We start from the raw sequence: 15659 nt of genomic DNA, 5'->3' as shown, positions 1-15659 counted from the left end.
TGGACCCGGAAAGCAGGCCACACCTACAGAAGAGCTTCCAAAATTTTTTGAAACCCACCACTGGTCCTTGGATATGATTATTCTACACTATCATGCTCATATTTATAAAACTCAGTGCCTCTGTGAAAGGTATGGATGACTACTGCGTTTGTGGCACAATCAGAACATTGCGTGTGTTGAAGTTGTTTTAACGCAAACCAAAGATGCCTTTTAAAAAACAAGTTTACATCATATTCTTATGCATGCCAGTGCTATGTGTGAGGTAATTTAAGGTGGTTCTGACTAGTGTCGTCGGCATCTTCATATCCAGTCACATGGGCGGCAAGCCACTCCCATCCGGTCACATGGGCAGCAAGCCACTCCCACAAAGGAGGCCACACCCACAGAGTAGGTTCAAACAATTTTTGAAACCCACCACTGATTGAATTAGACCATATAGTATGCTTGGCAATATTATGGAGTTTGTTTGATTGCCAGGATGTCTTTCAGAATTCCCAGTCTAGCCTATAGCCCTAATAACAATAGCCCTTAGACTTATATACCACTTCACAATGCTTTACAGCCCTCTCTCAGTGGTTTACAGAGTCAGCCGATTGTCCCCAACCATCTGGGTCCTCATTTTACAGTCCTCAGAAGGATGGAAGGTTGAGTCAACCTTGATTTGGATTCAAGGTTGACTTGAGGGGAAATCCTTAACCTCTGATGGCCTTCACCATGTCTACTAACCATGATGCATGCTTAAAAGCTTTCAAACTTTGGCTTAAAATCCTCATTACAAGGATATGGTTAATTTTAATTTGTACTATTGAAGACTTATACTACCATCTTATTTATTTGTTTCTTTATTTATTTATTACCATGTTATACCACCATCAAATGAATGCATAAGAGGAGATGAGAAAGGAAAAGAGGTAGAAGATAGAAGAAGCAAGGTGATTCTATTTCCCTAAATTTGAATGCAGTATAAATTGATATTCAGCTTCCTTGTAAATGTAATGCCTTCAGCGCTTCACAGGAAAAGCAATTGTTTTAGAAATAACCTATAATTAAGTATTGTGTTACCCAACAGGACTTAATATCAGGACACAACAGAGTTGGTATTTTGCTTGTTGAGGGGGGAAAAACCTGAGTCAACCGATTTAGTTGTTGGTTTGAAAACTCAAAATAGAAGTGATGTTTAAAGGATGGGCTCCTGGTTTTCTCAACCATGAATTAGAACAAAACCCATTTATTTACTTCCTCCTCAATATTTGTGACATTTATTGTGTTTCTGTGATCTTAGCAAGTAGCGTCAGGTCTGTTCACGTTACCAGCTTTTCCTGTTCTGCGTCAGTCCCCCAATCATCTCCCTTCGCAAGAAGGGCTTAGTTAGGACTGTACATTTCTTAAAAGGATTATATAAACTACAATGTAATTGTCAATTTGCAACGAACTCTGTCTAACTGAGCACAATAAGCTTGCTTAACTTGTTGTATTACTACACTGTTGAGCTTGTATTTCTAAATCAGGTCTTGAAGCACTTATCTACATGTTTCTAAAATATTACTAAGAAAGAAAGACATAACACAATTTAGGAAAGAGGTTATTCGGCTCCCATTCCAATGGCGGGGGAAAGGCTAAGAATAATTATTTAATGTATTTTGGGTTGCTCCTATATTAGGTCCAGTGGTTGCTCCTATCAGTTTGGACCGGTTCGGACAAACCAGTAGTGGTATGGTGGCCTGGGTCACTGGAACCGGCAGCGACCCATGCCTGCCACATCCCTGAACCAGTTCCTGGGACTTTTCTGCTGTCACTGGCAATTTTCTGCACATGCGCAGAACACTTTTCAGTGAAATGTGCATGCACAACAATGCACAACATGCATGCACATGAATGAAGCGAGCAGCGCACATGCAAAATGCCCTCTCAGAAAACCAGTAGTAAACTGGTTAGGAACCCACCACTGATTAGGTCATATTTTTTATGAAAAATGTATGCTACATTTCTACTTTCCATATGTTTTTTCCCCAGTTGCCAATTGGGATGTATTCTCCTTCAGTCATTTTCCCACTTATAACTTATAGAAACTTCACAAAACATCCAACCATTGTTGACATTTTATAAAGCCTATCACCATTACTGAGGACTCTAAAATAGTGGCTGTAAGCCACTAGCAAGGAAATTATTTGAATCGTTTTTTTATAAATAGAGGCGTTCTTTGTGACTTAGTCATTTAAGTACTGTACCACCTCACAGATCTAACAATTTAAGGAGGCAAGAGTCCTACCACAATTCCATTCATTATGTTTTCTGAAAGTCCATGGAAAAGAATAGGGGACTACCCCCAACTAAAACAGTGGTGATAACTTACTCCATAAAATTACATTTATCTCCCAACAACAGTCTTTTCCCCTAGGTCAGTGATGGTGAACCTTTTTCTTGTGGAGTGCCAAAATTGTGTGTGCACATGTCCACACCAATTAATGCTCCCCGCCCACCTGCGCATGCACATGCAACACACACCCCACGCCTGCATACACAACCCCCCCACCCAGGTTCTGAAGCCAGGGGAGGACAAAAACAGCCTCCCCCAGGCAGTGGTGGGATATGACCGGTACCCCCAGGTACGGGTGTACTGGTGCCTTCTGGGAGCAACAGGTACCGTTCCAGTATGGTGCTCCAGAGGGCCTGCCGACCCGCCCGTCCTCCTTACTGGTATTTGAGCTGTTCAGGGCTTCCGCACGGAGCGTATGGCACTTGTGCAACGCTCCGCTGAGCAGCTGAAGCATTGCAGAGGCTTTGCAGAGCGTCGCGGGTGGCAAGTATGCATGTACACGGATGTGCATGCATTCATGTGGTGGACGCCCGGCCCTGTTGCACCATACCGGTTGAAACAGGATCTGGAACCCACCACTGCCCCCAGCCCCCCAGAGGCCCTCCGGAAGCTGGAGATATTGTTTCCATCATAAATCAGTACAAAACAACATCAATAAGAATTATGATGATAATGGATTGTTTCCGAATTTCCAGTTGGCCTGTTTGGGGTGTTTTTCGCCCTCCCCAGGCTTCAGGAAAGCCTCCGGAGGCTGGGGAGGGCAAAAAACGCCCCTAAACAGGCCAACTGGAAGTTTGGAAACTATCTGTTTCTGGCTCCCGCAGGGCCTCCAGAAGATTGGAGGTAAGGTATAATCTCTTTAAATACATGATATTGTACAACACAGTTGTGCCCATTATTTCTATAGTTGTGCCATAACACTCTATACCTGTATGCCCTGTACTTTAGACACCTTCTACAATGTTCTTTTTTCTCAGTTTTGCAGAGGAATGGTTGTTTACATGAGAGAAATCCTAGGTTGATACCGAATGATGACATGAACTGCTATGGCACATTTCAAACCTTAGGAATGTAAGATTTCATCATGCCAAACAGAAACAGAACAGAAAACTGCATGACAAACTTCCTGCACCTTAATCCAAGCATCTGTCCTATCCCAAGAAAGTATGCAAAATTACTTAATGGCAACTTCTTGATATAGCTTGCAAAATCTGAGCTCACTGATGCGTAATACAATAATGGTCATGTCTACTTGTATCGTCGCTCAGTTCAGACATGTAGAGCCAAGGTGGCACAGTGGTTAAATGCAGCACTGCAGGCTACTGCTAGATCAGCAGGTCAGCGGTTCAAATCTCACCGGCTCAGGGTTGACTCAGCCTTCCATCCTTCCGAGGTGGGTAAAATGAGGACCCAGATTGTTGGGGGCAATATGCTGACTCTCTGTAAACCGCTTAGAGAGGCCTGAAAGGCCTATGAAGCGGTATATAAGTCTACTGCTATTGCTATTGCTATTGCTATTGCCTTCATGCTGTATAATCGATCCAAAAATAAAAAGAGGAAATCTCCCTGCTCTTAGTTGAGCTGGTGGGGTAAAGGAATATTTTCATTTCTTGTTTAATATGAAGAAATCCTGTAGAAAGAAATCAGTATTCTAGTATTACAGTATTCTGTTGGCAAATACTTTGGGGTATTTTTAAATCTATGGAACATTCATTGTTTCATAGATTTGTTTCATGGATATTATTGAAATAGCTATAATTCTCATAGCCTGATGTATGCCAGTGAGACTTGAACTGTTTACAGGAGGCACTCCAGGCAATTGAACTACTTCCACGCCACCTGCCTCCATAGAATCCCAAGGATCCAGTGCAGTGGTGGGTTACGCCCGGTACACCCAGGTACGGGCGTACCAATGCCTGCTGGGAGCACCAGATACCGTTCCGGTATGGTGCTTCAGAGGGCCCGCCCACTCTCCTTACCTGTATTTGACCCAACCAGGCCATTTGCGCATGCGCACCGATCCTACAGCTCCTGCGTGATGCTCCGCCGAGCAGCTGGAGCATCACGGGCAGTGGTTATACACTGCACGCATGCACGTGGTGGATGCCCAGCCCCGTTGCAGTGTACCGGTGGCAACAGATTCCGGAACCCACCACTGATCCAGTGGTGGGCAGGCCATGTTGCAAGGATTAATTTTTATTTATTTATTTATTAGACACATTTATATGCCGCCCAATCCCGAAGGACTCCGGACCATTGGATCCCTAAATAGCTCCTCTATAGTTAGCTGTCCCAAGGAAAGCAGTTGTATGGGGGACAAAGGAAGTGATACAAAGACACGCTGAAAGCCTCCTTCAAGTCCCTGGATATCGACAGCACCTCCTGGGAAACCCTGGCACAAGATCATGGCTCACGCTGACCCACCAAGGCTGCCAGACATCTGAGGCAGCAGAACAACTGTAGCACAAGAAGAGCGAGCACTCCGCAAAGCCAGAGGTGCAAATGCTGCAACAATAGCGCCCACCCACATCTGCCCGATATCTGGCAGAATGTTTTGTGTCCATATAGGCTTTACCAGACATCTGCAGGCACAGCGTGGACAGCTCACAACCTGTTAGATGCCAAGGTCCTCTTCGAACACGATGGAGGAACATCATCATCATACTTTTTTTTTTAATTTCTCATATATACATTCACAATTATATGATCTCATAACTGTTATTAATAATATGTATTTGTAACAATTTTTCTCCCCTACAGTTGACAATATACTTGAAATTGCTTTCTTACCATCCCATAAACCCATCTTATCTTACAACAATCCTACTTCCTCTTCCTTCCTTCCCTCCTACCTTCCCTCCTTTCTTCTCTCCTTCTCTCCTTCCTTCCCTCCTTCCTTCCCTCCCTCCTCCATCATACTTTTTATTGATGTTGTTTTGCACTGATTTATGATGGAAATAAAGACGCGTGCATGAAGATGTAAAGAAAAAGCTGGTCTCCTTGCTTAGGACACCAGAGAATCTACAGGTAATCCTCGCCTTACAATCATTCATTTAGTGACCGTTCAAAGTTAGAACAGCCTTGAAAAAGTGACTTACGACTATTTTTTACCTTTGCAACTAATGCAGCAGCCCCAAGCGCACGTGGTCAAAATTTGGATGCTTAGCAACTGACTCACATTTATGACGGTTTCAGTATTCCCCAAAGTCATGTGATCACCTTTTACAACCTTTCGACAAGCAAGGTCGAAGGGGAAGACAGATTCACCTAACAACCGTGATACTCATTTAACAACTGCAATGATTCATGTAACAACCGTGGCAAGAAAGGTGATAAAATGGGGCAAAACTCGCTTAACTGTCTTGCGTAGCAGAAGAAATCTTGGGCTCGATTGCCGTTGTACGTTGAGTTACTACCTGTGATTCCTTCAGCTTAAGATGAACTCCTGACCTCAAGGGCTCCACATTACAGAGACGCATTCTGACCAAGAGTTTTACTAAACAAAACATTCTTCTCAAAAATAATAGCTTACTTGGCCATCTCATACACATAATATGCTTGCTGTACTCAAACCATAACTTTGCAAACAGGAGGCTCCTCTCATGACAGAAATCTTACCCCTGATTAGATACGACAAAACACTTTGAAACAATTTAATGGGGGGAATCAGTGGTGGGTTCCTACCAGATCGGACCAGTTCAGCCGAACCAGTAGTGGTATGGCGGTCTGGGTTGCTGGAACCAGCAGCGACCCAGGCCTGCCACCACCACCCCAAACCAGTTCCCAGGTCTCCTCTGCCATCGTCAGCATGTTTCTGCACATGCACAGAACAGTGTTCAGTCAACTGTGCATGCACAGGAAAGTGTAGGGGGCGCACGAGTGAGCAAGAGAAGCAAGCAGTGTGCGTGCAAAACACCCTCTCAGCGAACTGGTAGTAAACTGGTTAGAAACCCACCACTGTGGGGAAATGTAGACTTCACTAAATACAAAGAACGTACAGATAGCCCTTGACTTACAACAGTTCGCTTAATGACCATTGAAAGTTACAACAGCACTGAAAAAAAGTGACTTATGACCATTTTTCAGACTTCGGACCAATGCAGTATCCTTATGGTCACATAATTTACATTCGGATGCTTGACCACTGACTCACATTTATGACAGATGTAATGTCCCCGGGTCACGCGATCCCCTTTTGCAACCTTCTGACAAGCAAAGTCCATGGGGGAAACCAGATTCACTTAATGACAGTGTTATTCACTTAACATCAGTGCAAGTGATTCACTTAACAGGAAAGTCGTAAAATGGGGCAAAACTCAACACATTTCTCAGCAATATAAATTTTGGGCTCAAATGTGGTTGTAAAATGAGGATTACCTGCATAAGACTACCTTAAGTAGTCACGCCTAAATCCATTGCATCCATTGAAAAAAATCCATTGAAAGTATTTCCTTACATCAGTACCCTGAGACTGAAAGCTTGCAAGATTTACTATCATTCGTTGCTTTAAATATATAATGCCTCAAAGGGGATGCATTTATTTTGAGCATCACCACATCGTCCAAATTTGCCAGCTTTGACCTCTATGACAAAAACTGCAGGCTAAGTTTGATAACCAGGAAAAAAATATGTTGCTAGAAACAGTAACCGGACAAGCACCGTATCAAATACTCTCATCCCAGTCCCAAAGTGCTTTTCCAGGAGGCAAATGGCCTTTTTTGTTTTTTTCTTTTGAAAACATTTCACTTCTCATCCAAGAAGCTTCGGACAGGATAGTGGGGAATGGAAGGATTTAACTTCCTTGCAGACAGTGGGACATTTGTACCTAATGAGAAGGAAGGACACCCTGGAGAAGAGCCTCATGCTGGGAAATAGCAATAGCAATAGCAGTAGACTTATATACCGCTTCATAGGGCTTTCAGCCCTCTCTAAGCAGTTTACAGAGTCAGCATATTGCCCCCAACAACAATCCGGGTCCTCATTTTACCCACCTCGGAAGGATGGAAGGCTGAGTCAACCCTGAGCCGGTGAGATTTGAACCGCTGAACTGCTGATCTAGCAGTCAGCTGAAGTAGTCTGCAGTGCTGCATTTAACCACCGCGCCACCTCGGGAAAGCTGGAGGGCAAAAGAAGAAGGGGAGGACAGAGAATGAGGTGGCTGGATGGAGTCACCAAAGCAGTCAGCGTGAGCTTAAATGGACTCCAGAGGATGGCAGAGGACAGGAAGGCCTGGAGGAACGTTATCCATGGGGTTGCGATGGGTTGGACCTGACTTTGCAACTAACAACAACAAAAGAGGGTTGTTGAAGCACTTGGAGGTTTATCTGTGGCCAGATCTGTGTTTATCTCCGGTCACCTGAGTAGTGCTCCTGCTTCCTGTAGTCTGCAACTTTTTTCCCCCTCTGGAAATCCATTCCTACTCCCACAACCCTTCAAAGAGGGCTCATTCCAAATTGTAAAACTAAAAGCCTTCAAAAGAAAGAAAAACCAAGAAAATCCAGTTCCTCCCTGGAAAAGCACCTTTGGGAATCTCTCCATACTCTCATCCCAGGTTTTGCCAAGGTCAACAGCACACAAAGGGAATGAAGAAAAGCCACCTGTAGCCAGCTCAGAGTTTGCCTGGAAAAGGAGGTTCTCACCAGAGCCCCGCGCGTCCTACAAGGGAACCCCCTGGCTGGCGTTGCCCAGAACACAACCGGCTGCGGTGGGCAAACTGTCAATCACGGGGCTCCAACATCAGGGTCTGGTCCCCGATTCCCTCCCCGCCTTTCCCCCCCACCCAATCCCTTCCCCTTCCATACCGCCAGGAGGAAACGCGCGGCTGTAGAGCCCCACTTGCGACGGGGCGAAGCCGGCATCGTAGTACCGCCGGGCTTCGGCTGGCTGCTGAGGTTCCCGCCAGTCTCTTAACGGAGCCTCGGAGGACGATCCCGCTGCCTTCTTCCCCAGAGAGGCTGGCGGATACTCCGGGGCAGCGCGCTAGACTGGAGGGTCAACGAAGGTGCGCGGAGATTATCAACCGGCCACTTGCTACAGAGCGGGCGGGGGAGAGCGAAAGCAAACGCTGTTTCCAGGGCTGAAGGATCGTGTGTAACCCCACCCAGTCCTTTTCCCGGATTGCCCTGACATCAGTTACGGTTTAAGGAAATATAGTTACACGGCTTCTTTTTACTCCGCCTTCCCACTGAGGAATCCACTACTTCAGCCACTTGGCAGGCTCTTGTTGTTGCCTGCTGTGTTTAAAGCAAGAATAAAAGTAAAATCTGAAAATAAGGAAGAGGAAAGAAAATCAAAAAGTAAAACCGATTTAGAAATTAGCAAATCATTGGGAACAACTTTTGGGTTTTTTTTACAGGGGGGAAAAAAAGCATAATGAGAAGACAGTTCTTTCATACTATTTACCAGTAGTAATTTGGTTCTCTGGTACTTATCCATGCAAGACTAAACTTTTTTTTTGGGGGGGGGGATGTATTGATGATGTGTCACGGAGTCATTTTTCAACTCCTAGCGACCACATAAAATGCAGATTTTCTCCCAATATGCTCCATTCCTAATCTGGTTTTGCATGTCTTCCAGTGGTGTGTTCATTGCCACTGTGACAGTTTATTCATGTTTGTCCATGTTTATCCAGGCTTGAAATTTTGGATCAGGACAACCTAGAACTGCACCGCCTATGCTCTGACCTAAGCTTAGTACATAAAATTGTCTACTACAACATCCTACCTGTCAATGACTTCTTCAGCTTCAGCCACAATAATACGCGGGGAAACAATAGGTGCAAACTTAAAGTAAACCGCTCCAAACTCGATTGCAGAAAATGCAACTTCAGCAACAGAGTGGTCAACGCCTAGAACGCACTACCCGGCTCTGTTGTTACATCCTCAAACCGCCAAAATCTTAACCTTAAACTGTCTATCGTGGACCTCACCCCATTCCTAAGAGGTCTGTAAGGGGGCATGCCTAAATGCACCAGTGTGCCCACCGTCCCTGTTCTACTGTTCCCATCTATTTGTACTCATTATTTATGTATATATGAATACCATTGTAGGAAGTTATCACCCAGCTCTCTCCCAGAAAAAATGAAATATCCTAGGAAATATTGAAAAGGCAGAATATTTCTCTGGATGTGAAAAGAAAGAAACATGTTTTAAAAGACACAATAGCTGCCTGTAGCTTCCTGCCCATCCCCACTTTGCCAATGGGCCATTAAGAAGGCCAAGCTAGTCCCTTTACCTAATAAAGACTTCTCCACTTCAGCTCCGGGGGGATGGGATTAAGGAACTTTACTCAACTGACCACATGGCATCTGAGAACTCAACCAAACCTGGATTCAAAACACAGCCTAGAGAGTTGCCCCTGCATGGCCCCATGGGAGTCTGACAACCAGTCAGAATACATTTCTTACACAGGAACAGGAAACAGAGAGGTGGGACTGAACAGGTTATAAAAAGCGTAGCAAGCCCCTCCCTCCGCCCTTCTCTTCTTCTCCACCAACATTAAAGCATTGAAACATTGAAGCACCTTTTCTGTTCAGGGCTCAAGCCATCTGGTCCTGTCCACCAATAAACCATCTTTCCAAGCAGCCTCCATGTCTCCAGTGTCTTTTTCCCCACTTGGAGCCGAACCCAGAAGGACATTTCTTTCATCACCTGCTTATACTTATATATTTATATATTATATTCATACTTATACTTGTTTCTCATATATGCTTGACAAACCAAAATAAAATAAATTAATTAATTAAAATAAAATGAATGTTGCTGCAGCCAACGTCTCCTCTTTCCTACATCTTTGGCATCATTACAGGCTTTTTCAGAGAACCGGGTCTTCTCCAGAACCAAGTTCAAAAACGTGAATACGATATTCTGACTTTTGCTTCCATCCACTGTTACACTGATGGCTTGCGCAGTTCTGATCTTTATAAGCATAGATGCGTCACAGTGTTTGAATATCTTTTCCAAGGCCTGCTGTATTGGGTGCTACTCTGCAGTGTATTTCTTGACTGCTGTTTCCTTCACTGTTGGTGGTTGATCTTAATTATAAACATTAGGATCTCATTACAGTGACAGTGCACATTACTGTAATGTCACATAATAAATAATTCTCTCGAAAAACACTTTGTTTTGACTAGTCTTTTAAAAAATATCTTGCATCATTCTTTAGATGAAACTGGGAATTTGAACTAAGTAGAATGATTTTTGTCCATGAGGGAGATAACACAGGGTTCTCTCTCTTTTGTCAATTGCCTTCACCACTTCTATAAAAATAATAATACATCTATTTAAAAGATCTAAGGTAAGACAGATGCAATCGATTCATTCAATTGCTTGGATAAAATCTGGATTACTTAAGATAAGGAGGATGCAGCTATTTGACCGCAATAAGCAATATATGTAATCCAACTAAAACTTTCACAGTTAGGCTGATAGAAGTAAACCAGACACACACACACACATACACACACACACACACCATATATCAAAGGCAAGATCAATTGTGGATTCTAAGCAGCCATAAGAGAAAACCAGATACAGTCACAGATATTAGTATTTTTATCCAATGTAGCTAAAGCAGAACAGACTATTCAAAGTCCATTTACTTGTAGTCGTCGTCGTCGTCCCCCCCCCCCGGAATTTAACTTGGAAGAAATGACCCCTGTTGGCATCTTTTAATAGGCAGCTCGATCACCTAAGCATCAAACAACCAAACTGACATTGACTTAAATGGATGGAAGAACACCAAGGAACACATCTCAGACTTGGCTTCCATGTTCCCCACTCAGCAGGGAAAGAAAGCAATGGATCTACTGTGTTGAACCTGAGAAGCTTCTGCTGCTTTTTAGTTCCTGAATGTGGAATTGAGTTTTTGGAATAATATTGGTTCACACACATACCTGGCCTGAATAACACAATATCTGCAGTAGTTATAACATTGACCATGGCAAGGGTTATATAGTCCAATGCATCTGAAAACAGCTAACATAGTGCATGTTGCTATAGGGTGGGGCATTCCCCAAACATTGAGATAGTAAGGTTGGAATCTGGGGATGACATAGATGAGTTGATGAAAATAATGGATTAAGCACCATTGTTGTTTTTGTTTTGTGGTTTTGTCTTGTTTGCAATTTTATTATTGTTGGGAGCCAAAAGGAGCAGCCATAAAAACCTTTCCCAGAGTTAAAGAGTTATTGCTCTTTAGATAAGGCAACAATTATAGTTTCCCCATTCCTTTTCAATATATTCATAGTCTGAAATTACAAACCGGTGTAGCATAATTCCCATAAAAGAATGTTTATCTAATTCAGAACAAATCCAAACATGAAAATGAGTTTGATATCTATTCAACATAATTGCACTTAATCACTACCAGTTAATAACTTGATTAAAGTTTCATTTTTGCTGCAAACTGCCAGGTCATGTAAGATATGTTGGGGATGAGGGTGTAGTGGGAGGTGAGGGGTGGAAGTGTGAATATTCTTAATCAGTAATCATTTACAATTTCAGAAATCTGGCAGGATGTATGTAGTTTGTAGTTTGTAGTTTTATTAGAATTTGTAGGCCGCCCTTTTCCCTGAGGGGACTCAGGGCGGCTCACATAAAACTAGGAAAGGGGGGGATACAGACAACAAAATAGAGACATATACTAAAAATAGTAGGCAACATCCATACAACATTCGGGAGGGGCAACTATCCTTATCCCCAGGCCTGACGGGCGAGCCAGTTCTTCAGGGCTGTGCGGAAGGCTTGGACGGTGGAGAGGGTACGAATCTCCACAGGGAGCTCGTTCCAAAGGGCCGGGGCTACTGCTGAGAAGGCCCTCCTCCTTGTGGTTGCCAGCCGACACTGGCTGGCCGATGGGATACGGAGGAGGCCTAATCTATGTGATCTTATTGGTCGCAGGGATGTAATTGGCAGAAGGCGGTCTCTCAAGTATCCAGATCCACTGCCATGTAGGGCTTTATGGGTGATTAATAGCACCTTGAAGCGCATCCGGAGATCGACAGGTAGCCAGCGCAGCTCGCGGAGGATAGGTGTTATGCGGGTGAATCGAGGTACACCCGCAATCACTCGCGCGGCTGCGTTCTGCACTAGCTGAAGTCGCTGGATGCTCTTCAAGGGCAGCCCCATGTAGAGCACATTGCAGTATTCCAGCCTGGAGATCACTAGGGCCCGAGTGACTGTTGTGAGCGCCTCCCGATTCAGGTAGGGTCGCAACTGGCGCACCAGGCGAACCTGGGCGAATGCCCCCCTGGTCACAGCCGTTAGGTGGTGGTCAAATGACAGCTGCGGATCCAGGAGGACTCCCAAGTTGCGAACCCTCTCTGAGGGGTATACAATTTGACCCCCCAGCCTGAGTGATGGTATACTAATCAGATCTTTGGGAGGAAAACACAACAGCCACTCGGTCTTTTCTGGGTTGAGCACAAGCTTGTTAGCCCTCATCCAGCCCATAACGGCCTCAAGACCCCGGCTCATCACATCTACCGCTTCATTGAGTTGGCACGGGGCGGACAGATACAATTGAGTATCGTCCGCATATTGATGGTATCTAATCCCGTGCCTGCGGATGATCTCTCCCAGCGGTTTCATGTAGATGTTGAATAGTAGGGGGGATAAGACCGAACCCTGAGGCACCCCATAATTTAGGGGCCTAGGGGACGATCTCTGCCCCCCCACTAACACCGACTGCGACCTGTCCGAGAGGTAGGAGGAGAACCACCGTAGCACGGTGCCTCCCACTCCCACCTCCCGCAGTCGTCGCAGAAGGATACCATGGTCGACGGTATCGAAAGCCGCTGAGAGGTCAAGGAGGACCAGGATGGAGGAATGTCCTTCATCTCTGGCTCTCCAGAGATCATCCATCAATGCGACCAAAGCGGTTTCTGTGCTGTAGCCGGGTCTGAAGCCTGACTGGAAGGGGTCTAGGTAGTCTGCTTCCTCCAAGGACCGTTGGAGCTGGAAGGCCACCACCTTCTCAACAACCTTCCCCAGGAAGGGAAGGTTGGAGACAGGGCGATAACTATTAAGGACAGCTGGATCCAAAGATGGTTTCTTTAGGAGGGGTCTCACCACCGCCGCTTTCAGTGCGGCGGGGAAGTTCCCCTCCCGAAGGGAGGCGGTCACAACCGCCTGGATCCAGCCTCGTGTCACCTCACTGCAGTTCGTGACTAGCCATGAGGGACACGGATCCAGAACACAGGTGGAGGCACTTACAGCTCTCATGGCCTTGTCCACATCCCCGGGGGTAACATCCTGAAACTCAACCCAGAGTTGTTCTACTTGATCCCCCTGTGTCTCGGCTGGAGCTGCGGGGATGGAGTCCAAGTCCGACCGAAACCGAGCAATTTTGTCCGCGAGGAATTGGGCATACTCTTCAGCTCTGCCCTGCAAGGGTTCCCCCGTCTCCCTTTTGTTCAATAGGGAGCGGGTTATCCTAAACAGGGCGGCTGGACGGGACTCAGCGGATGCGACCAGGGTGGCTATATGTGATCTTTTTGCTGCCCTAAGTGCCCTGGTGTATTCCCTGGTGCAGGTGGTTACCATTGCTCGGTTCGATTCGGACTTATCGGACCTCCAACAGTGCTCTAGGCATCTCCTCCGGCGCTTCATCTCCCGGAGTTCCTCGGTAAACCAAGGAGGTCTCCGGGATCCGCTGCCTCGGAGGAGCCGCAGTGGCGCAATCCGGTCGAGGGCCTCCGACGCTGCCGAGTGCCACGCAGCAGCCAGAGTCTCGACCGGACTGTGGGCGAGAGTGTCAGGAATAACCCCAAGCTCTGTCTGGAACCTTAACGGCTCCATAAGGCGCCTGGGGCGGAACCACCTGGTCGGTTCCTCCTCCCTACAGTGGGGGTTTGGCCTCCGGAAGTCGAGCCTCAGTAGGCAGTGGTCTGACCACGACAGGGGTATGATGTCACTCCCCCTCAGACCAAGATCACAAATCCACTGCTCCGAGAGAAATACAAGGTCAAGCATGTGTCCCGCTGAATGGGTTGGGCCTCGAATTACTTGGGTCAAGCCCATGGCTGTCATGGAAGCCATGAACTCCTGCGCCCCATCAGAGCTTTCACCGAGCGACGGCAAATTAAAGTCCCCCAGGACCATCAACCTAGGGAACTCAATTGCCAGCTCGGCTACCGACTCGAGGAGCGAGGGGAGGGCTGCTGCAACGCTGTTGGGAGGCAGGTACGTTAGCAGCAGACCCACTTGACCCTTGAGGTCCAACTTTAACAGCAATGACTCACACCCGACAATCTCCGGAGCAGGGACCCTACGAGGAACTAACGACTCCCGGATAACGGCGGCCACACCCCCACCCCTTCCCTGGGCTCTTGGCTGATGTAGCACCTGAAATCCTTCTGGGCACAGCTCTACAAGGGGGACTCCTCCCTCTGGGCCCAGCCAGGTCTCAGTAATACATGCCAGGTCTGCCCTCTCGTCTAAAATTAAGTCCCGGACGAGAGGAGCTTTATGGACAACAGACCTGGCATTTAGCGACAACAGCCTGAGACCAGGGTCCTGACTACTCACGCCATCTGGTCTTGGAGTGGGACTCCTAGGGCCGGAAGGAGGGATCTCTGCAATATAGCGAACCCTCCTTCCCCGGTAATGGCCTGCCCTAAAGTCCCCGCCGTATCTGCCCCTCCCTGTTACGACCGCAATACCCCGACCCTCTCCTGTGTCTCTGGTCCCCTCAGCCACCCCCATCGCCCCCGCCATCTCCGGCAGGCCCTCCGAATCATACATACTCAAACACTCCCCCAAACAATCCCCACGTGATAGTTAAAAAACACAAAAGTACAACAATAATGGCAATAAAAGTGGGATCATTCATTCAATTACATACATACCTCTAGCATATCCCATACAAAGTAAGAAGAAAAAGAGGAAGAGAAAAGAAGGAAAAGATAGATTGCGCAGTTGACTAGAGTGCGAGTCCAGGCAGAGCCAAGTGGCTCTCAGTAATCGAGATGGTTAAAATAGTTACAATAATTAGCGTCCAGTTATGGTCCAGAGTAGGTATACAGGGGCGTAAATCGCGTCCCCCTCTTCTACAGGTCTGAATAGGTCCAAAGAGTCCGGAACAATTGAGGAAAACAGGGGGCCTTCTTCCGCAAGCGCTGTCCCAAATGGAGATCCAGGGATAATAGCAGGTGGTAATGCTGATAATGCTTAAAGCCAGATGGAACTGAGCTGGTGGGTCTAAAAGTTCAAAGTCCGCGACCAGAGGTGGCCAGGAGTTAAAGTGCCACAATAGAGGGGCGTCAGATGGCAGGTGGAAAACGCAAGGAAAAACCTCACCATACCAAGGGAGGGCAAAGAATAGAATGCGTCCAGAGGGCCAC

At 46.3% G+C, this 15659-nt stretch overlaps 1 protein-coding gene across 1 annotated transcript in view; it reads right to left on the bottom strand.

Annotated features, from left to right (window-relative positions):
• Positions 1-8415, bottom strand: part of LOC106554526 (cadherin-like protein 26) — a 44380-nt gene extending 35965 nt beyond the window's left edge. The window contains exon 1 of the mRNA XM_087720534.1: positions 8119-8415. Within this exon, the coding sequence (XP_087576660.1) occupies positions 8119-8175 (57 nt within the window). The 5' untranslated portion in view covers positions 8176-8415. The remainder of the gene's footprint in view (positions 1-8118) is intronic.
• Between the last annotated feature and the right edge of the window lie 7244 nt (positions 8416-15659).

This window comes from Thamnophis sirtalis, unplaced genomic scaffold, assembly GCF_051295495.1.
Source record: "Thamnophis sirtalis isolate CommonGarterSnake01/CBP01778 unplaced genomic scaffold, rThaSir2_p1.2 scaffold_7, whole genome shotgun sequence".
Classification (NCBI taxonomy): domain Eukaryota; kingdom Metazoa; phylum Chordata; class Lepidosauria; order Squamata; family Natricidae; genus Thamnophis; species Thamnophis sirtalis.
Note: the sequence above shows the minus strand (reverse complement) of the source record. Positions and strands in the feature narration are given on the sequence as shown.